This window comes from Protobothrops mucrosquamatus, unplaced genomic scaffold (genome assembly GCF_001527695.2).
Source record: "Protobothrops mucrosquamatus isolate PMUCROS unplaced genomic scaffold, P.Mucros_1.0 scaffold1116, whole genome shotgun sequence".
NCBI lineage: Eukaryota > Metazoa > Chordata > Lepidosauria > Squamata > Viperidae > Protobothrops > Protobothrops mucrosquamatus.
Genome location: NW_015387335.1, coordinates 247801 through 264920, shown reverse-complemented (window position 1 = coordinate 264920; position 17120 = coordinate 247801). Strand labels below are relative to the sequence as shown.

General features: G+C 45.7%; 1 protein-coding gene across 1 annotated transcript in view; it reads right to left on the bottom strand.

The window, feature by feature from the left end:
- The window catches only part of PLOD3 (procollagen-lysine,2-oxoglutarate 5-dioxygenase 3), a 35328-nt gene that overhangs the window by 11126 nt on the left and 7082 nt on the right, over positions 1-17120 (bottom strand). Inside the window, exons 5-12 of the mRNA XM_015820301.1 lie at positions 14424-14487; positions 12776-12873; positions 10003-10104; positions 9604-9735; positions 8167-8288; positions 5279-5383; positions 5033-5158; positions 1654-1795 (exon numbers count right to left, since the gene is read on the bottom strand). Coding sequence (XP_015675787.1) covers positions 1654-1795; positions 5033-5158; positions 5279-5383; positions 8167-8288; positions 9604-9735; positions 10003-10104; positions 12776-12873; positions 14424-14487 — 891 coding nt within the window. The remainder of the gene's footprint in view (positions 1-1653; positions 1796-5032; positions 5159-5278; positions 5384-8166; positions 8289-9603; positions 9736-10002; positions 10105-12775; positions 12874-14423; positions 14488-17120) is intronic.

The following is a 17120-nucleotide window of genomic DNA, read 5'->3' as shown; positions in this document are numbered from 1 at the left end:
AGGTAGGATCTAAGATGTATCCTTACCTGTGCTCGATCGGATTCGGTTCGGCTGGCCCTCCAACTGCTCTCTAGGCGTCTTTTCCGACGTTTCATCTCTCTCAGCCCCTCGGTAAACCAAGGAGATGGTCGAGATCCACGTCGGGTCAGAGGCCGCAAAGGCACGACTCGGTCCAATGCTGCGGCGGCAGTTGTCTCCCCAGTCAGTGGGGAAGCCACCAGGAAGTCGCATGTTCCAGACAGGTTCACAAACAGGCCAATCGACAGGTAAGTGACTGCTGCAGCGCAGTGCAAGTGTGGCCGAGCCAGGTGAGGGTGGTGTTGCAGGTGTGTGCGAGGGAGTACTCTGTAGCCAGGCTCCTTGGAAGAAAAAGAGGCAGGACTGCAAGCAATTTACCAGAGTGACTTGTGACCTTCTCTGCCGGCTTCCCCACTGACTTTGTGGGAAGTACAGAGTACAGAGAAGAGCAACAAAGACGATCAGGGGACTGGAGGCTAAAGCATATAAGGAACGGCTGCTGGAATTGGGTATGTCTAGTTTAACGAAAAGAAGGACGAGGGGGGACATGATAGCAGTGTTCCAGTATCTGAGGGGCTGCCACAAAGAAGAGGGAGTCAAGCTATTTTCCAAAGTGCCTGAAGGCAGGACAAGAAGCAACGGGTGGAAACTAACCAAGGAGAGAAGTAACCTAGAACTAAGGAGAAACTTCCTGACAGTTAGACCAATTAACCAGTGGAACAACCTGCCTCCAGAAGCGGTGAATGCTCCAACACTGGAAGTTTTTAAGAAGAGACTGGACAGCCATTTGTCCGAAATGGTATAGGGTTTCCTGCCTGAGCAGGGGGTTGGACTAGATGACCTCCAAGGTCCCTTCCAACTCTACTACTACTACTACTACTACTACTACTACTACTACTACTACTACTACTATTATTATTATTATTATTATTATTATTATTATTATGTCAGCAGGGCAGGTCATGAATGTTGATCACACGACCATGGGACACACTGCAACCGTTGCTAAGCGTGAATAGGTTGTCTAGTCTCTGCTTCCTGAACTTCGAGCACCAGTCGAAACTTCAGGTAGTCCTTGACTTATGACCACAATATAAGCCCCAAATTTCTCTTGCTAAGCAAGGCATAGATTCAGTGAGTTTTGCTCCATTTTATGATTTTTCTTGCCACAGCTGTTAAGTGAATCTCTGCAGTTGTTAAGTTAGTCACACGGTTGTTAAGGGAATCTGGTTCCCCGTTGATTTTGCATGTCGGAAGGTCACAAAAGGGGAATTAACGTGAGCTGGGGACACTGCAACCGTCATATATACATGCCAGTTGCCAAGCATCTGAATTTTGATCACGTGGCCCTGGGGATCCTGCAGCGGTCGTAAGTGTGAAAAAAACGTAAATCACTTTTTTCAGTGCCGTTATAAACTCCAAATGGTTGCTAAACAAATGGGTTGTTTAAGTTGAGGACTACCTGAACCGCTCATTTAGCACCCTCCCAAATTTGAATAGTTGCTGAAACATTGGTTTTCAGCTGAAGACCTCTGTAATAGACTTATGTTATCAACACAAAATACGAAAAACAAACTTTTTTTAAGAACTTTGTTCTTTTGGATGAGCGGCCTCCAAGAAAGCAAAAACTCTCACCTTCTCCCGCACACTTTTACAAAAGGCCATATCTGGATCCGTGTCCTCCAAGGTGAAAATATTGCGTTGGGGCAAATCCTGCCTTAAGATCTCCCCTTTCAACAGGTAGGCCTGAGAGATATAGGGGACGTTCCACACGCCACTGCGATAGGGAAAAGCAACATGAGAATCAGCGGTACCATAAACAAGGCAGCAGGTATGGAGATCGAAAAATTAAAGGGGGAAAAAAAAGCTATTCCTTTTTTGGACTATGCCAAGGAGTATAGGAGTATATTCAGTCCAAAATTCCAGATGGAGCAAAGCGTCTTGGAAGACCGCTGGGAGAGAGAGAGAGATTAAGGATGGAGGCCATCTCCTTCTGTTGCTTCCCAAGAACTGAAACTGAGAGATGCTACTTCCACTGGCAATGGAGGTTCTACTTTGCTACTTTTGAAATCAAATTTATGGAGGAGGGTTTGCTCCACAGAGGGCACGACACCCATATTTTGCCACACCCAAACTGGAATCTTTCCTTTCCGGCCCTGGGAACATAGGAATGCCAAACCCCCAACGGCAAAGATGGAATTCCGGCAGGATTTGTTTGCCTGCATTTTACAATTGATGGGGCTCAACCTGACAAAGTAGCGTGTTTCCTATCAGCTGGGCCTGGCTTAAATGAGTTTGGCAGTATGAGTATAGCTTCTTTTTCAGCTTTCCCCAAATGTTTAGGGTCAGAGAAAGGTTACAAACCTCTTTGTAAAGATTCTATGCTCCCATCTCCAAATGGAAAGAGAGAAATGGGCAGAAAAGCAGCCAAGTTTTAATCCAGTGATTCTTAACCTTGGTCACTTTAAGATGGATGAACGTCAAACTCTCAGAATTCTGGGAGTTGAAGTCCACCCGTCTTAAAGCTAACAAATTTCAGAAACACTGTTCTGTTCTAATCTAATCTAATCTAATCTAATCTAATCTTATCTAATGTAATCTTTTTTTTTTTGATCCCAGGGATTTGTGCCTACAGGATTCCACCTGTGACTATTACTTCAAGCCTACTTCCCTTTTAAATTCTCAAAATGCCCTACAAAAAAATTTGACTTTTTCAACCACAGCCCTTTTGATGTCATCACAACATCCCAGAGCAGACCTGGGCATTTTACGGCCCTCAGGCCACATCCGGCCGTTTGGCTGTCCCTGTCCTGCCCGTAGGACAGGGGTAGTCAACCTTGGCTCTTTTATGACTCGTGGACTTCAATTCCCAGAATTCCTGAGCCAGCTAAGCTGGCTCAGGAATTCTGGGAGTTGAAGTCCACGAGTCATAAAAGAGCCAAGGTTGACTACCCCTGCCGTAGGAGGTCAATCGGAAATTAGAGAGCAACAGCACTTAGACTTATATGCTGCTTGTGCCTTACAGCCCTCTCTAAGCGTTTTACAGAGTCAGTATATTGTCCCCAACAATGTCCTCATTTTACAGACCTCGGAAGGACGGAAGGCTGACTCAACCTTGAGATGGTCAGGTTCGAACTGCTAGCAGTAGGCACAATCAGCCTGCAATATTGCATTCTAACTATTGCGCCATCACAACTGCTATCATCAAATGTAAATAAATGTACGCCATGTGTGCACTAAAACTGCACTGCTTTTGTTTCGAAGGTGACTGCTATTTTTCCCCCCAATTTACTTATATGCATGCATGAGTGCCTACACGGCTGCTGGAACTGGGTATGTCTAGTTTAACGAAGAGAAGGACGAGGGGGGACATGATAGCAGTCTTCCAATATCTCAGGGGCTGCCACAAAGAAGAGGGAGTCAAGCTATTTTCCAAAGCGCCTGGAGGCAGGACAAGAAGCAACGGATGGAAACTAATTAAGGAAAGAAGCAACCTAGAACTAAGGAGAAACTTCCTGACAGCTAGAACAATTAACCAGTGGAACAACCTGCCTCCAGAAGCGGTGAATGCTCCAACCCTGGAAGTTTTTAAGAAGAGACTGGACAGCCATTTGTCCGAAATGGTATAGGGTTTCCTGCCTGAGCAGGGGGTTGGACTAGATGACCTCCAAGGTCCCTTCCAACTTTACTACTATTATCTTCACAGCTCTACTGGTTCAGCCCTGCACAACTGTTTTTCATGCGGCCCTTTAGGAAAATTAATTGCCCATCTCTGTCCCAGAGGTTTTTTGTTCATCTTTAAAAGGCTAGGAGCCCATGTTGCTGCCCTCGATGGCTAAAAGCTCTAAATGTGAAGCGTACTAATGATTCAAACCCAGTTTAACCTAGTCTAGCTTGTTTCACACACATAGCCACCAATTTGATTTGAACTGTGTCTATCCAGACCGCGTCCAACACTCTAAGTGCAAAATCACATGTGTTCTCTAGCCATAAAATCAGTCTTCTCAAACTCCAGATTTCTGCTTTAGCTTAGCATCTTGTAATGGTATGTGGAAAAGACCTTGGGAGATGGAGCAAAGAGAATGCCTAAGGACTGTGCCAAAGATGCTTTTTCACAAGGCAACTGGACTTTCTTGTTTTCTTTTGAAGATCTTTCACTTCTTGTCCAAGAAGCTTCTTCAGCCCTGACTGGATGGTGGGGAATGGAAGGATTTATACTCCTTGCAGACAGCTGGTCATTTGCATTCTTTTAGAGGGTCGTTGAGGCCACCTGGAGCTTTATCTGTGTTGTCACGGTCACCTGATTAGTGCAAATGGGTGTGGAGCCTCTTGGAACTGTTGGAAGGACTGTGTGGTAGACTGGAGATATATGGTGTCGTATCCCTCCCCCTCAGTTGCAGAGAAGCCTGTTTAAAATTGTGACCCTGAGGACACAGATAAACCTCCAGGTGGCCCCACTGACCCTCTAAAAGAATGCAAATAACCAGCTGTCTGCAAGGAGTATGAATCCTTCCATTACCCACCATCCAGTCAGAGCTGAAAACGCTTCTTGGATGAGAACTGAAAAGTCTTCAAAGAAAAACAAGAAAGTCTAGTTGCTTCTTGAACAGGCACCTTAGGATAACTGAGAATTTCCACAGACATTTGCCTAAGGAGTAGTTAAATAAGAGACAGCATAGCCCTCACCTAGATAGTGGGTAAAGCAAGAGGCTCAGAAGAGACCATCCCTAATTTCTTGGTACGTAAAGGAGACAGTGGGAGATTTGTATTATCAGATCTATACGATTTTGCTAACTAGACTTACAATAAAGTGAGACAGTGGGAGATTTGTACTTTCAGACTTGCGAGTTTCTAATAATTAGCCTTACAATAAAGCAGAATTCAGTCATCTTGTCATCTTTCCTGTCTGGTCTACATGGGAAGACTTGACACATCTGGTTGACTTGTAGAAGTCTTCAGCTCTGCAAAAGCCACCTTCCACCCAACCATCTAGATGCTTAAAGTTCCCACTTACATTCTCTTGCCTTGCACCAATTCCACATAGTCCTCTGAGCGGGCGTAATAGTCATCGGGGCTAAGGGCACCCCAAAAGTTGGACCAAAGCTTGGCATACCGAGACATCATGGGAGCAATCACGTTCCTGGATGGTGCAGAGGAGTAATACAGAAGTCAGGAGAGTAAAAGCCAGCGGGCGATAGGAGAAGTCAGTATGGCCCGCAGCTGGGCCGAGCACTTGGGTGGGTGTGGAACTACTGCTTACTTGTTCTCCTGCACTAGTATCTGCAGGATTTCGGGATTTGTCATCACCACATCAGCATCGACGCTGAAGTAATAGTCGCAGGTGGAATCCTGTCGGCACAGATCCCTGGAATGCAAAAAAAGAAGAGAAAAAAGAAGATGGATTAGAACTGTGTTTCTCAAATTTGGCAGCTTTAACATGGGTGGACTTCAACTCCCAGAATTCCCCAGACAGCCAGGCTAGCTAGGGAATTCTGGGAGTTGAAGTTCACCCATCTTAAAGTGACCAAGGTTAAGAAACACTGGATTAAAACTTTGATGCTTTGCTGCCCATTTCTCTCTGCCAATCAAATACAGGAGACCCTGAACAGGTAGTCCTCGACTTACGACCACAATGGAGCCCAAAATTTCTCTTGCTAAAAGAGACATTTGTTAAATGAGTTTTGCCCTATTTTACGACCTTCCTTACCACACTTGTTAAGGGAATCCCTGCAGTTGTTAAATTAGTGACACGGTCGTTAAGTGAAGCTGGCTTTCTCCAGTGGTGGGATTCAAATACCCGAACAACCAGTTCTCTGTGTGGATGCAGGCCTGGGCCTCTGAGGCCTCGAATGGACTTCCGGAAGTGACATCCACGCACTTCCTGTGGGCCGTTCTAGGCCTCCGAGGCCTAGAACAGACTTCCGGAAGTGACATCCACGCACTTCCTGTGGGCTGTTCTAGGCCTGGGAGGCCTCCTCCGGGCCTCCGAGGCCTAGAACGGACTTCCAGAAGCAACGTGGGTTCAGCCGGTTTTCTGAACTCAACAACATTTAGCTACCGGTTCTCCTGAACCGGTATGAACCGGCTGAGTCCCACCACAGGCTTTCCCATTGTCTTTGCTCGTCAGAAGTTTACAAAAGGTGATCACATGAGGCAACCATCATAAATATAAAATAGTTGCCAAGCATCTGAATTTTGATCACATGACCATGGGGATGCTGCAATGGTCGTTAAGTGTGAAAAATGGTCATGTCACTTTTTTCAGTGCCATTCTAACTTTGAACAGTCAGTAAACATATTGTAGTAAGTCAAGGACTAGCTGTAGTTATTATCTGCAACTTCAATAGACCCAGCTCATTGATGAAGTAGGTTAGTGATATCTGGAGATTTGTGTTTTTCCCCAGGAAGCGACGTAATTTCTGGTTCCTTTTCCAAGTTCCTCCTGGGCTACAAAGGCAGATGCAATCAGTCAAAGCGTTGAGGAAGAGACTGAACACATGGAAGGATCTTCAGTTTTCAACTTGGCTTACTTTAGCACTTGAAAATGCACTGCTCTTCTGCCCTTGCCATCCCAAAAAGCTCTTTTGCCTTTCAAAAGACTCTAGGCACATGGAGAGAGGATTAAGAGCTATATCTAGCTAGGCAGGAGCCAATAGTTCTTAGGCTAGAAAGAACCGGTATGTAAATATGGAGCAGTTCTCAAGCATGGGAATACAATGGCTTACAGTGAGGGGCTGCCACAAGGCAGAGTGGGCCAGGTTATTCACCAAAGCACCAGATGGAAGGACGAGAAACAATGGTTGGAAACTGATCAAAGAGAGAAGCAACCTGGAATTAAGGAGAAACTCCCTGACAGTGAGGACAATCAACCAGTGGAACAGCTTGCCTCCAGAAATTGTGGGTGCTCCATCACTGGAGATTTTAAAGAAGAGGCTAGAGGCTGTCTGAGACAGTGTAGGTTCTCCTGCTTGAGCAGGGGGCTGGACTAGAAGACCTCCAAGGTCCCTTCCAGTTCTATTCTATTCTATTCTATTCTATTCTATTCTATTCTATTCTTTAAATCCTGGAGTAGACAAGTATCTTGATTTTTATCCTTGGGTTCAGGCATATGTTCCCCACTTATGTGGCTTTTATTGTATCAAGAATACAGCCACTTATCAACATAGGTGGTACCTCACTCAATAGTAGTAACTGTGAGAGGGATCTCGGAGTCCTATTGGACAATCACTTAAATATGCATTAACAGAGGGATAGAATCAAGATCACATGAAGTGTTAATACCACTTTACAATGCCTTGGTAAGACCACACTTGGAATACTGCATCCAGTTTTGGTCACCACGATGTAAAAGAAAAGATTGAGACTCTAGAAAAAGTGCAGAGAAGAGCAACAAAGATGATCAGGTGACTGGAGGCTAAAACATATGAAGAACGGTTGCTGGAATTGGGTATGTCTAGTTTAACGAAGAGAAGGACGAAGGGGGACATGATAGCAGTGTTCCAATATCTCAGGGGCTGCCACAAAGAAGAGGGAGTCAAGCTATTCTCCAAAGTGCCTGAAGGCAGGACAAGAACCAATGGATGGAAGGAGAGAAGCAACCTAGAACTAAGGAGAAATTTCCTGACAGTTAGAACAATTAATGAATGGAACAACTTATCTCCAGAAGTGGTGAATGCTCCAACACTGGAAGTTTTTAAGAAGAGACTGGACAACCATTTGTCTGAAATGGTATAGGGTTTCCTGCCTGAGCAGGGGGTTGGACTAGAAGACCTCCAAGGTCCCTTCCAACTCTGTTATTCTATTCTAACATGTGTTAAATCTGGGAACTTCTGTTGTATTTCTGAACTTGGGACAAAACATCAGCAGTAATAATTCATTACTATGTCTCGCCTGAAATCTGACAATAATTAAAACGACATACTTGAAAGTTAGCGTTTAGTAACAACAAGCGAAGCTTTCCCAATTAAATTTCTGCCTGGTCTTGCAGGGGGGAGGTGGACATGATGCTTAAAGCATTCCTTTGCATCTCTGCTTTTGCTCTGGCAGGCATCTAATTTCATACACACACAGACACACACACAAATTGCCTGTGCTTTTCTACCAATTGAGATAACTGAATCTGTCATTTCTTACCCTGTATTTACTTACATAGCCATATCTCGGGCTTCACCCTCGCTCAGATCCTCTTCCGGCCCGATTAGTTTGATGGGGTGAAAGGCCTTGCGAAGTTGATCCCATTCAGCTTGGATGTGGGGCTCATGGTACACCTCCTGGCAAAATGTCAGACAGGTTTATTAGTGTCCTTGAGCAGCCAAGATGGAGAGGAATTTCAGGGTTCGAATAAGGAGGTGGAATGGCATCTATGGAGGTGGAATGGCATCTATGAATGACCTTAGGAGACGGCAAGAATAATGATTCACAACCTCAGCAACTTGAAGATGTGTGGACTTCAACTCCCAGAATTCTGGGAGATGAAGTCCACATATCTTCAGGTTGCCGAAGTTGAGAAACTAGACTACACAACGGTCAGACAAGAGACAGTTGAGCCTGCACAAGAAACAGGACATGGCAACGGTCCCTAGCTCGTTTAGAAGAGCCTTGATGGCATGGTGGTTAGAATGCAGTATTGCAGGCTACTTCTACTGACTGCCGGCTGCCAACAGTTCGATTCTCACCAGCTCAAGGTTGACTCGGCCTTCCATCCTTCCGAGGACAGTAAAATGAGGACCAGGATTGTTGGGGGGCAAATATGCTGACTCTGCAAACCACTTAGAGAGGGCTGTAAAGCATTGTGAAGCGGTATATTAGTCTAAGTGCTATTGCTATTCTTAGACTGTAAATGTGAGGGAGATGCACTTTCCACTAATGTAACCATACACTAAAACAGAGCGAGTACTCCTGAGTGTGCTTCTTATCAGGACTACCTCACAAGGTTGACAGGAAGGCAGTGGAAATAATAGGATGACTCTTAAACCTACAAGTCCCACCCTCAATTCTCTTCCTGGGTAACCACATTACATTCCAGCCAGCCAGGACCTTTCTACAAGCTAGAAATATTGTATTACTTGAAATGTCACAGCAGTGATTTGAATTGTTTTGTATTTTATATTGCTGCAGACAGTCTCAATTTGCTCAGGCTATATTTTGTTTTCTGTCCTTTTTGGAAATACGCTTCTGTACTTAATTATAAGTTCAATTGGAGTATGCTAAGCTTGGTTATTGTGCATTTTTAACATTTTTTTGAGATCTCCACAGATTTCAACTGTATAACTGGAAGAGGGGGAAGCTAACATCTGTTCCCTATTCATCCCCCCCAGGGAATCCAGAGTTACAACCTCTGCAATAGATACCATGTCCAGCTGTGGATCTCATTTCTGTGACACATAAGCTGAAAAGCAACCAGTATCAAGGAAATTACTGAAATAAAGGAAGTCACAAGGTTGAGTAATCCCAGAAGTTCCCCATAACATGGTGGCCCTCTAGATGTGTGGGAAGACCACTCTCATTATTCCCAGCTGGCAAGCCCATGGGCTGATGGGAGTTGCAGTCTTAAGTCAAGGCGGGCTGCTTATTGGCTCAACTCACGTGGTTGTGAATGAAGAGGCTGAGGTGAGAATAAGGGTAATCCAAAGTCAGAAGACGCTGAAGAAACTGAGGCAAGAACGGTATTGGCTTTTCAATAAAGACACCCAGCAGAACACGTGGATATGATTCTTCCTAGCAAAGGAAGACAGGAAAAGAGATTTATGTCTCAAAGCTCTCAGCTCAGACCAGGGATGTCTAACCTTGGCAGCTTTAAGATTTGTGGACTTCAACTCACAGAATTCCCCAACCAGCATGGTTGGCTGAAGAATTCTGGGAGCTGAAGTCCATAAGTCTTAAAGTTACCAAGGTTGGACATCCCTGACTTAGATACTTACTAAAGTCCATCTGGGTTATATTCCTCCCCTACTTTCACCTCTAGTAGGATACCCAGAGACTCACTGGCACGTCTGACAGATCCAGGAGGTCATCATCGCATACTTCGCAGCCTCCCTCGTATGTCCAGGCATTGGGGATGTAATTCCCCAAATAATTCAGCTGTAACTGCATGGAGAGAAGGGAAAAGTCTGTGAAAGATGGAATGAAGGTGAGTTGCACCAATACAGGTAGTCCTCGACCTACGACCGCAATTGACCTCAAAAATTTTTGTTGCTAAGTGACACATTCGTTAAGTGTCCCATTTTATTCTCTTTCTTGCCACAGTGATTAAGTGAAACACTGCCGCTGTTAATTTTTGGTAAGGCCACACTTGGAATACTGCATCCAGTTTTGGTCACCACGATGTAAAAAAGATGCTGAGACTCTAGAAAGAGTACAGAGAAGAGCAACAAAGATGATTAGGGGACTGGAGGCTAAAACATACAAGGAATGGTTGCTGGAATTGGGTATGTCTAGTTTAACGAAGAGAAGGATGAGGGGGGACATGATAGCAGTCTTCCAATATCTCAGGGGCTGCCACAAAGAAGAGGGAGTCAAGTGATTCTCCAAAGCGCCTGAAGGCAGGACAAGAAGCAACGGGTGGAAACTAACCAAAGAGAGAAGCAACCTAGAACTAAGGAGAAACTTCCTGACAGTTAGAACAATTAACCAGTGGAACAACCTGCCTCCAGAAGCGGTGAATGCGCCAACACTGGAAGTTTTTAAGAAGAGACTGGACAGCCATTTGTCCGAAATGTTATAGGGTTTCCTGCCTGAGCAGGAGGTTGGACTAGATGACCTCTGAGGTCCCTTCCAACTTTATCATTATCATTATCATTATTACTATTATAGTAATACGGTTGTTAAAAGTGAATCTGGCTTCCCCACTGACGTTGCTTGTCAAAAGGTCGCAAAATGGGATCATGATATGACCCCAGGACACGGCAACGGTCATAAATGTGAACCAGTTGCCAAGCGTCTGAATTTTGATCATGTGACCATGGGAGGATGCTGCAAGGATCGTTAAGTGTGAAAAACTGTCATAAGTCACGTTTTTTCAGTGCTGTTGCAACTTCAAACGGTCATTAAATGAACTGTTATATGTTGAGGGTTACCTGTATTTTGCTCAGCAGCAGAAAAACAGGGAAGAGAGAATTCAGTGCCAGGGCAGACCTCTTTGTAGATTTACTACAAGTATGGACATTTCTGAGATATTCCACACATGGATTAAAGCAGGGCTTTTCAACCAGTGGTAAGGGTACCACCTGTGGTACATTGGCACCTGGCAGGTGGTACGTGACCATCCTAGAAAAGTGGTAGCGGGGGAGGGGAATGAGCTGAACTGGTGGCAGCACCGCCCAAGCCTGAGCGAGAGATGGCTGGAGCTGCAGGGCTGTCAGGGCTCAGTGGAAGCGCCAGGATCAGTGCCGCTTTCCAGCTGATCGGCGCTTCTTCGGGGCTGCAAGGCTGTCAGGACTCAGCGGAAGCGCCAGGATCAGTGCCGCTTTCCAGCTGATCGGCGCTTCTTCGGGGCTGTCAGGGCTCAGCGGAAGTGCCAGGATCAGTGCCGCTTTCCAGCTGATCGGCGCTTCTTTGGGGCTGTCAGGGCTCAGCGGAAGCGCCAGGATCAGTGCCGCTTTCCAGCTGATCGGCGCTTCTTCGGGGCTGTCAGGGCTCAGCGGAAGCACCAGGATCAGTGCCACTTTCCAGCTGATCGGCGCTTCTTCGGGGCTGTCAGGGCTCAGTGGAAGCGCCAGGATCAGCGCCAGGCTCCAGCTGGAGCTCGGCACTGATCCTGGTGCTTCTGCTGAGCCCTGAAGAAGCACTAATCAGCTGGAAAGCAGCACTGATCCTGGTGCTTCTGCTGAGTCCAGAAGAAGCGCCGATCAGCTGGAATGTTGCAGCATCTCCAGGGTCTTGTGATTTACATTCAGATGCTTGGCAACTGATTCATATTTATGATGGTCACAGTGTCCCAGGGTCATGTGAAGTGACCAAAACCTGCTGCAACCACCCAGCAGATGGAGGGGGAATAAAAACCAAACACCCCCCACCCCACCCCCGCTGCCAATCCTCAACAGAAATGCTCACAGCAATGAAAACCTTGGACAGGTGTCTTGCTCGGCTGTGGCTTGGGGGGCACTTTTTTCAGTGCCACTGTAACTTTGAACAGTCACTAAGCGAACTGTTGTAAATCGAGGACTACCTATACTTTATCACTTTTTTTCCTTTTTTTTTTTGGTCATCACATTTTTGACACCTTGCTAGGCGACGGGTGGTACTTGGGATGTTGCCATATCCTAAAAGTGGTACAATGGGTGAAAAGGTTGAAAAGCCCTGGATTAAAGAACTGGAATTTCCCATAAAGCCACAGCAGTGGTGTTGGCTCTTAAAAATGGAAAATTATAGCTATGGGTTTGAGATGAAGATGGATTCATCCAAAAATTGTATTTAGGACGTGTGGGACTCCTCAATTTCAAACCATCGCTAAATGAACTGTTGTTAAGTCGAGAAATACCTTCCAAAATTGGATTCGGCTTTTGAGACTCTTAATAAGTGAACAAGGAAGAAAGTGAATTTGAAATGGTTTGGAGAGCACTGGCTATCAAGAGGAAAGAGAAGCCTTGTTTATCTACCCACTCCCTGAACAGTGGAAACCCAATACCAGCTTCCTAAGCAGGCAAGTACGCACAGCCATTTAGCTATGGTGCAACCTGCTCCACAGGATCTTGGAATGGAGTCCCACTCTGGGTAAAGATTGTGCAAATTTAAAATTGTAAAGAGGAAAAAAAGTTACCTTGGTGGGTCCGTTGCCATGGATAACCACAGGAAGAGTATCGTATGCAACGTTGCGGGCTCGCACGCGGGTCTGCTCAAATTTCAGCACAACCTCTTCTGTGAAACCAGGAAGAAAAAAGTATAAAATGAGCCAGTTTGGTGTAGTGGCTAAGTTGCTGGCCTAGAAACCAGGAGACTGTGTGTGAGTTCTGGTCCCTCTTACTTTGGGCCAGTCACTCCCTTTCTGTCCAATCTACCTTGCAGGGTTGTAGATACCTGTGTTTCCCCGGAAATAAGACTGGATCTTATATTAATTTTTGCTCCAAAAGATGCATTAGGGCAGTGATGGCAAACCTTTTAGAGACCGAGTGCCCAAACTGCAACCCAAAACCCACTTATGCATCATTGGGTGCCGGGTGGGTGTGGCCTATTGGGTGGGCGTGGCTGCAGTGGTAACAGTAGACTGGGTGGGACTAAAAAGTTCAATCAATCAATTCCAACTTTGCAAGTTTTTTTTCCCGCGAGAAGTTGAAATTGACTGATTGATTGAACCTTTTGTTTTGTAAACGGTGGCGGAGGTTTTATAAAACCCAGCTGAAGGCCTAGGACTGGGGTGATGGCGCGCGTGCCCACAGAGAGGGCTCTGAGTGCCAACTCTGGCACCCGTGCCATAGGTTCGCCACCACTGCATTAGGGCATATTTTCCGGTTAGGGCTTATATTTGGGGAAATACGGTACTAAATGCATCCATCTGGTTGACGATCTTAACCGGGGCTTATTTTTGGGGTGGGGCTTATATTATGAGCATCCTGAAAAAATCATTCTAGGGCTTATTTTCCGGTTGGGCCTTATTTTCTGGGAAACACGGTATGGGGAAAATAGGAGGCAGGAGCATAAATACAAATATAAGCCAGCTTACATTTTTACACACACACACACACACGTTTGATTGTGTTTGTGTCTGTATGTGTGCACATTAGGGTTTTTTTTACATTGCATCGTTTTAATGTTGTAAGCTGCCCAGAGTCACCATGCATGAGTTCGATGACTATATAAATTTGCTTAATAAATAAATAGGTGGGGAAAACATAGATTAAATAAAATGATGTTGACAATGATGATAGAAATGGCGCCATTATGTTAATTTCTTCTAATCTAGAAGGTTCAGAGGCACAAAGAGAGCAGGAGTGCTGTCTCTCATTCTCCAGTTCTGGCTTTCTGAATTCACCAGGGATACATCCAAGGAGACTGCTGGTCATCTGTAGTGGACGTTCTTCAAGCCCATTAAATCATAATAGCCTTAACCGGAGATGTCTGTGGCGTATATCTGGGTGCAAATGATAAAACAAGCCACAAACCGCACCAACACTAAACTCCACCTTTTGGTATGTGCATTGCGATGTTGTAGGCACATACACAAGGTTGATGATAGCTTCAAGCTATTAGAATAGTTGTTTTGACTAAATTGCCGGACATCCCTGGTCTCCTTCATTCTGCTCCAAGTTAGTTTTCAACTGCACTGACGTTTGTCAAGGTGACAAGTCTTGTATTTTGAGATCTCCAGGTCACAAAATTTCCCGTCTGCTCTCATCCTGCTCCTTCAAGCCTTTCCTTCCCTGCTAGACATATTTTTGCTGATTCTCCTCACTGGGACACCGCTCACTTACCAATGGCCCCATTCAGGTTCTGGAAGATTTTGGACGTGTGATCCAAGGCGATCCCGTATTTTTCCTACAAACACAACAGTGAGGAACTAAGATCAGAGTCTTTTCCTTACACCATGCATTATTCTTCTCATCCTTCTACAAAACCGTCCATGGTCAAGTTACAAATCAGGCCCTTGGGAGGGACACTGAACTGTAGCTCAACAATGTGGTGAGTTGTAGATCCAGACTTAGTTGCTGGTATTTTGTAAAATTCTTCCTGGCTAGAGCTGCTTCTTCAAAAGTGGGGTGGGAAAACCTGAAACTCAGTTTAGCAACTCAGCCCATTGGTCACTATGTAACTTGACTTTCGCATCGTATTTTAGATTCTGCTAATTGTATATTGCATTAAATGACATGCATTTCAGTTTTGGGGGAGGTTGGTCCTGCTCCCACAAACAGATAGCCCTACTCCAAGCAAACTTCCTCACATTAACTGGGTCAAAAGTACCATTTGGGGGGAATACAGGAAGTCCTCAACTTACAACCATAATGGAGTCTGCCCATTATGGCCATAAGTCGTGACAGTTATAAAGCAAGTCACCCATGTGACCAACCTGATTTTTATGACCTTTTTTATGGTGATTGTTAAGCAAATTAATTGTTCGTTATGGACAAGTTTTGCTAAATAACAAGAAGTAAATGCCAGTTTTTTTGNTGAACTGTTGTTAAGTCGAGAAATACCTTCCAAAATTGGATTCGGCTTTTGAGACTCTTAATAAGTGAACAAGGAAGAAAGTGAATTTGAAATGGTTTGGAGAGCACTGGCTATCAAGAGGAAAGAGAAGCCTTGTTTATCTACCCACTCCCTGAACAGTGGAAACCCAATACCAGCTTCCTAAGCAGGCAAGTACGCAAAGCCATTTAGCTATGGTGCAACCTGCTCCACAGGAACCTGGAATGGAGTACCTACTCTGGGTAAAGATTGTGCAAATTTAAAATTGTAAAGAGGAAAAAAAGTTACCTTGGTGGGTCCGTTGCCATGGATAACCACAGGAAGGGTATCATATGCAACGTTGCGGGCTCGCACGCGGGTCTGCTCAAATTTCAGCACAACCTCTTCTGTGAAACCAGGAAGAAAAAAGTATAAAATGAGCCAGTTTGGTGTAGTGGTTAAGTTGCTGGCCTAGAAACCAGGAGACTGTGTGAGTTCTGGTCTTCCTTACTTTGGGCCAGTCACTCCCTTTCTGTCCAACCTACCTTGCAGGGTTGTAGATACCCGTGTTTCCCCGGAAATAAGACTGGATCTTATATTAACTTTTGCTCCAAAAGATGCATTAGGGCAGTGGTTCTCAACCTGTGGGTTGGGACCCCATTTGGGGTCGATCGACCATTTCATGGGGGTCGCCAAGCAAGACTGTCCGCCATTTTTTTTGTCCGCCATTTTTTTGTCCGCCATTTTCCCCCCCTTTTCTGGCGGGTGCCTTACCTCCCTTGAGCTGGGCCAGCTGGTGGTCGGCCTGCTCCGTCTCTGCCGCTTGCCAGCTACGCCTTGGCCAGCGCAGGGGGCGGAACCACGCATGCGTGGCGCTCCCGGGCAGGGAAAGTCCTCGACTTACGATCGGTTGGGTAGTCCTCGACTTACGACCGGTTAAGTCCTCGACTTACAACCGGTTTAGTCCTTGACTTACGACCGGTTTAGTCCTCGACTTACGACCAGTTGGGGTCACGGCATTAAAAAGGTTGAGAACCACTGCATTAGGGCATATTTTCCGGTTAGGGTTTATATTTGGAGAAATACGGTACTAAATGCATCTGTCTGGCTGACAATCTTAACTGGGGCTTATTTTTGGGGTGGGGCTTATATTACGAGCATCCTGAAAGAAATCATGCTAGGGCTTATTTTCCGGTTGGGCCTTATTTTCTGGGAAACACGGTATGAGGAAAATAGGAGGCAGGAGCATAAATACATATATAAGCCAGCTTACATACATACATACATACACACATACATACATACATATAGATAGATATAGATAGATATAGATATAGATATATAAAATATATGATATGGTTGATATGGAGTCGAACAAGTGGCTAGTTTGATTGTGTTTGTGTCTGTATGTGTGCGCATCCGGGGTTTTTTTACATTGTATCGTTTTAATGTTGTAAGCTGCCTAGAGTCACCATGTGTGAGTTCGGTGACTATATAAATTTGCTTAATAAATAAATAGGTGGGGAAAACATAGATTGCAATTAAATAAAATGATGTTGACGATGATGATAGAAATGGCACAATTACCGTATATACTCGAGTATAGGTCGACCTGAATATAAGCCGAGGGACCGATTTTCCCACAAAGAACTGGGAAAAATTGGTGACCCGCTTATAAGCCGAGGGGGCATTTTGGCTGTTCCTCCCTGGCCGTCTCAGCCTCCCTAGCTGTCGGTGAGCGCCCGTCAGGGCGCAGCGTCGCCAGGCCTCCCCCCTTCGTGCGAGGCGTCTGGCGTTCCCCCTCGCGCTTGGCTGCGGCAGCCCGGGGTATTCCGTCCCAGCCTCGACACGCAGCGCCGCAGGGAACAGAAGGTAAGGGGGGAGGGCCGTACCTGGAGCATCACAGGCCGGGGCGACGCCGGGAACGAGCTGGGCGGCCGCGGTGGCGGTGGGAACGAGCCGGGCGGCTGCGGCGGCGGCAGGAACACGCTGGCCCAGCTCATTGC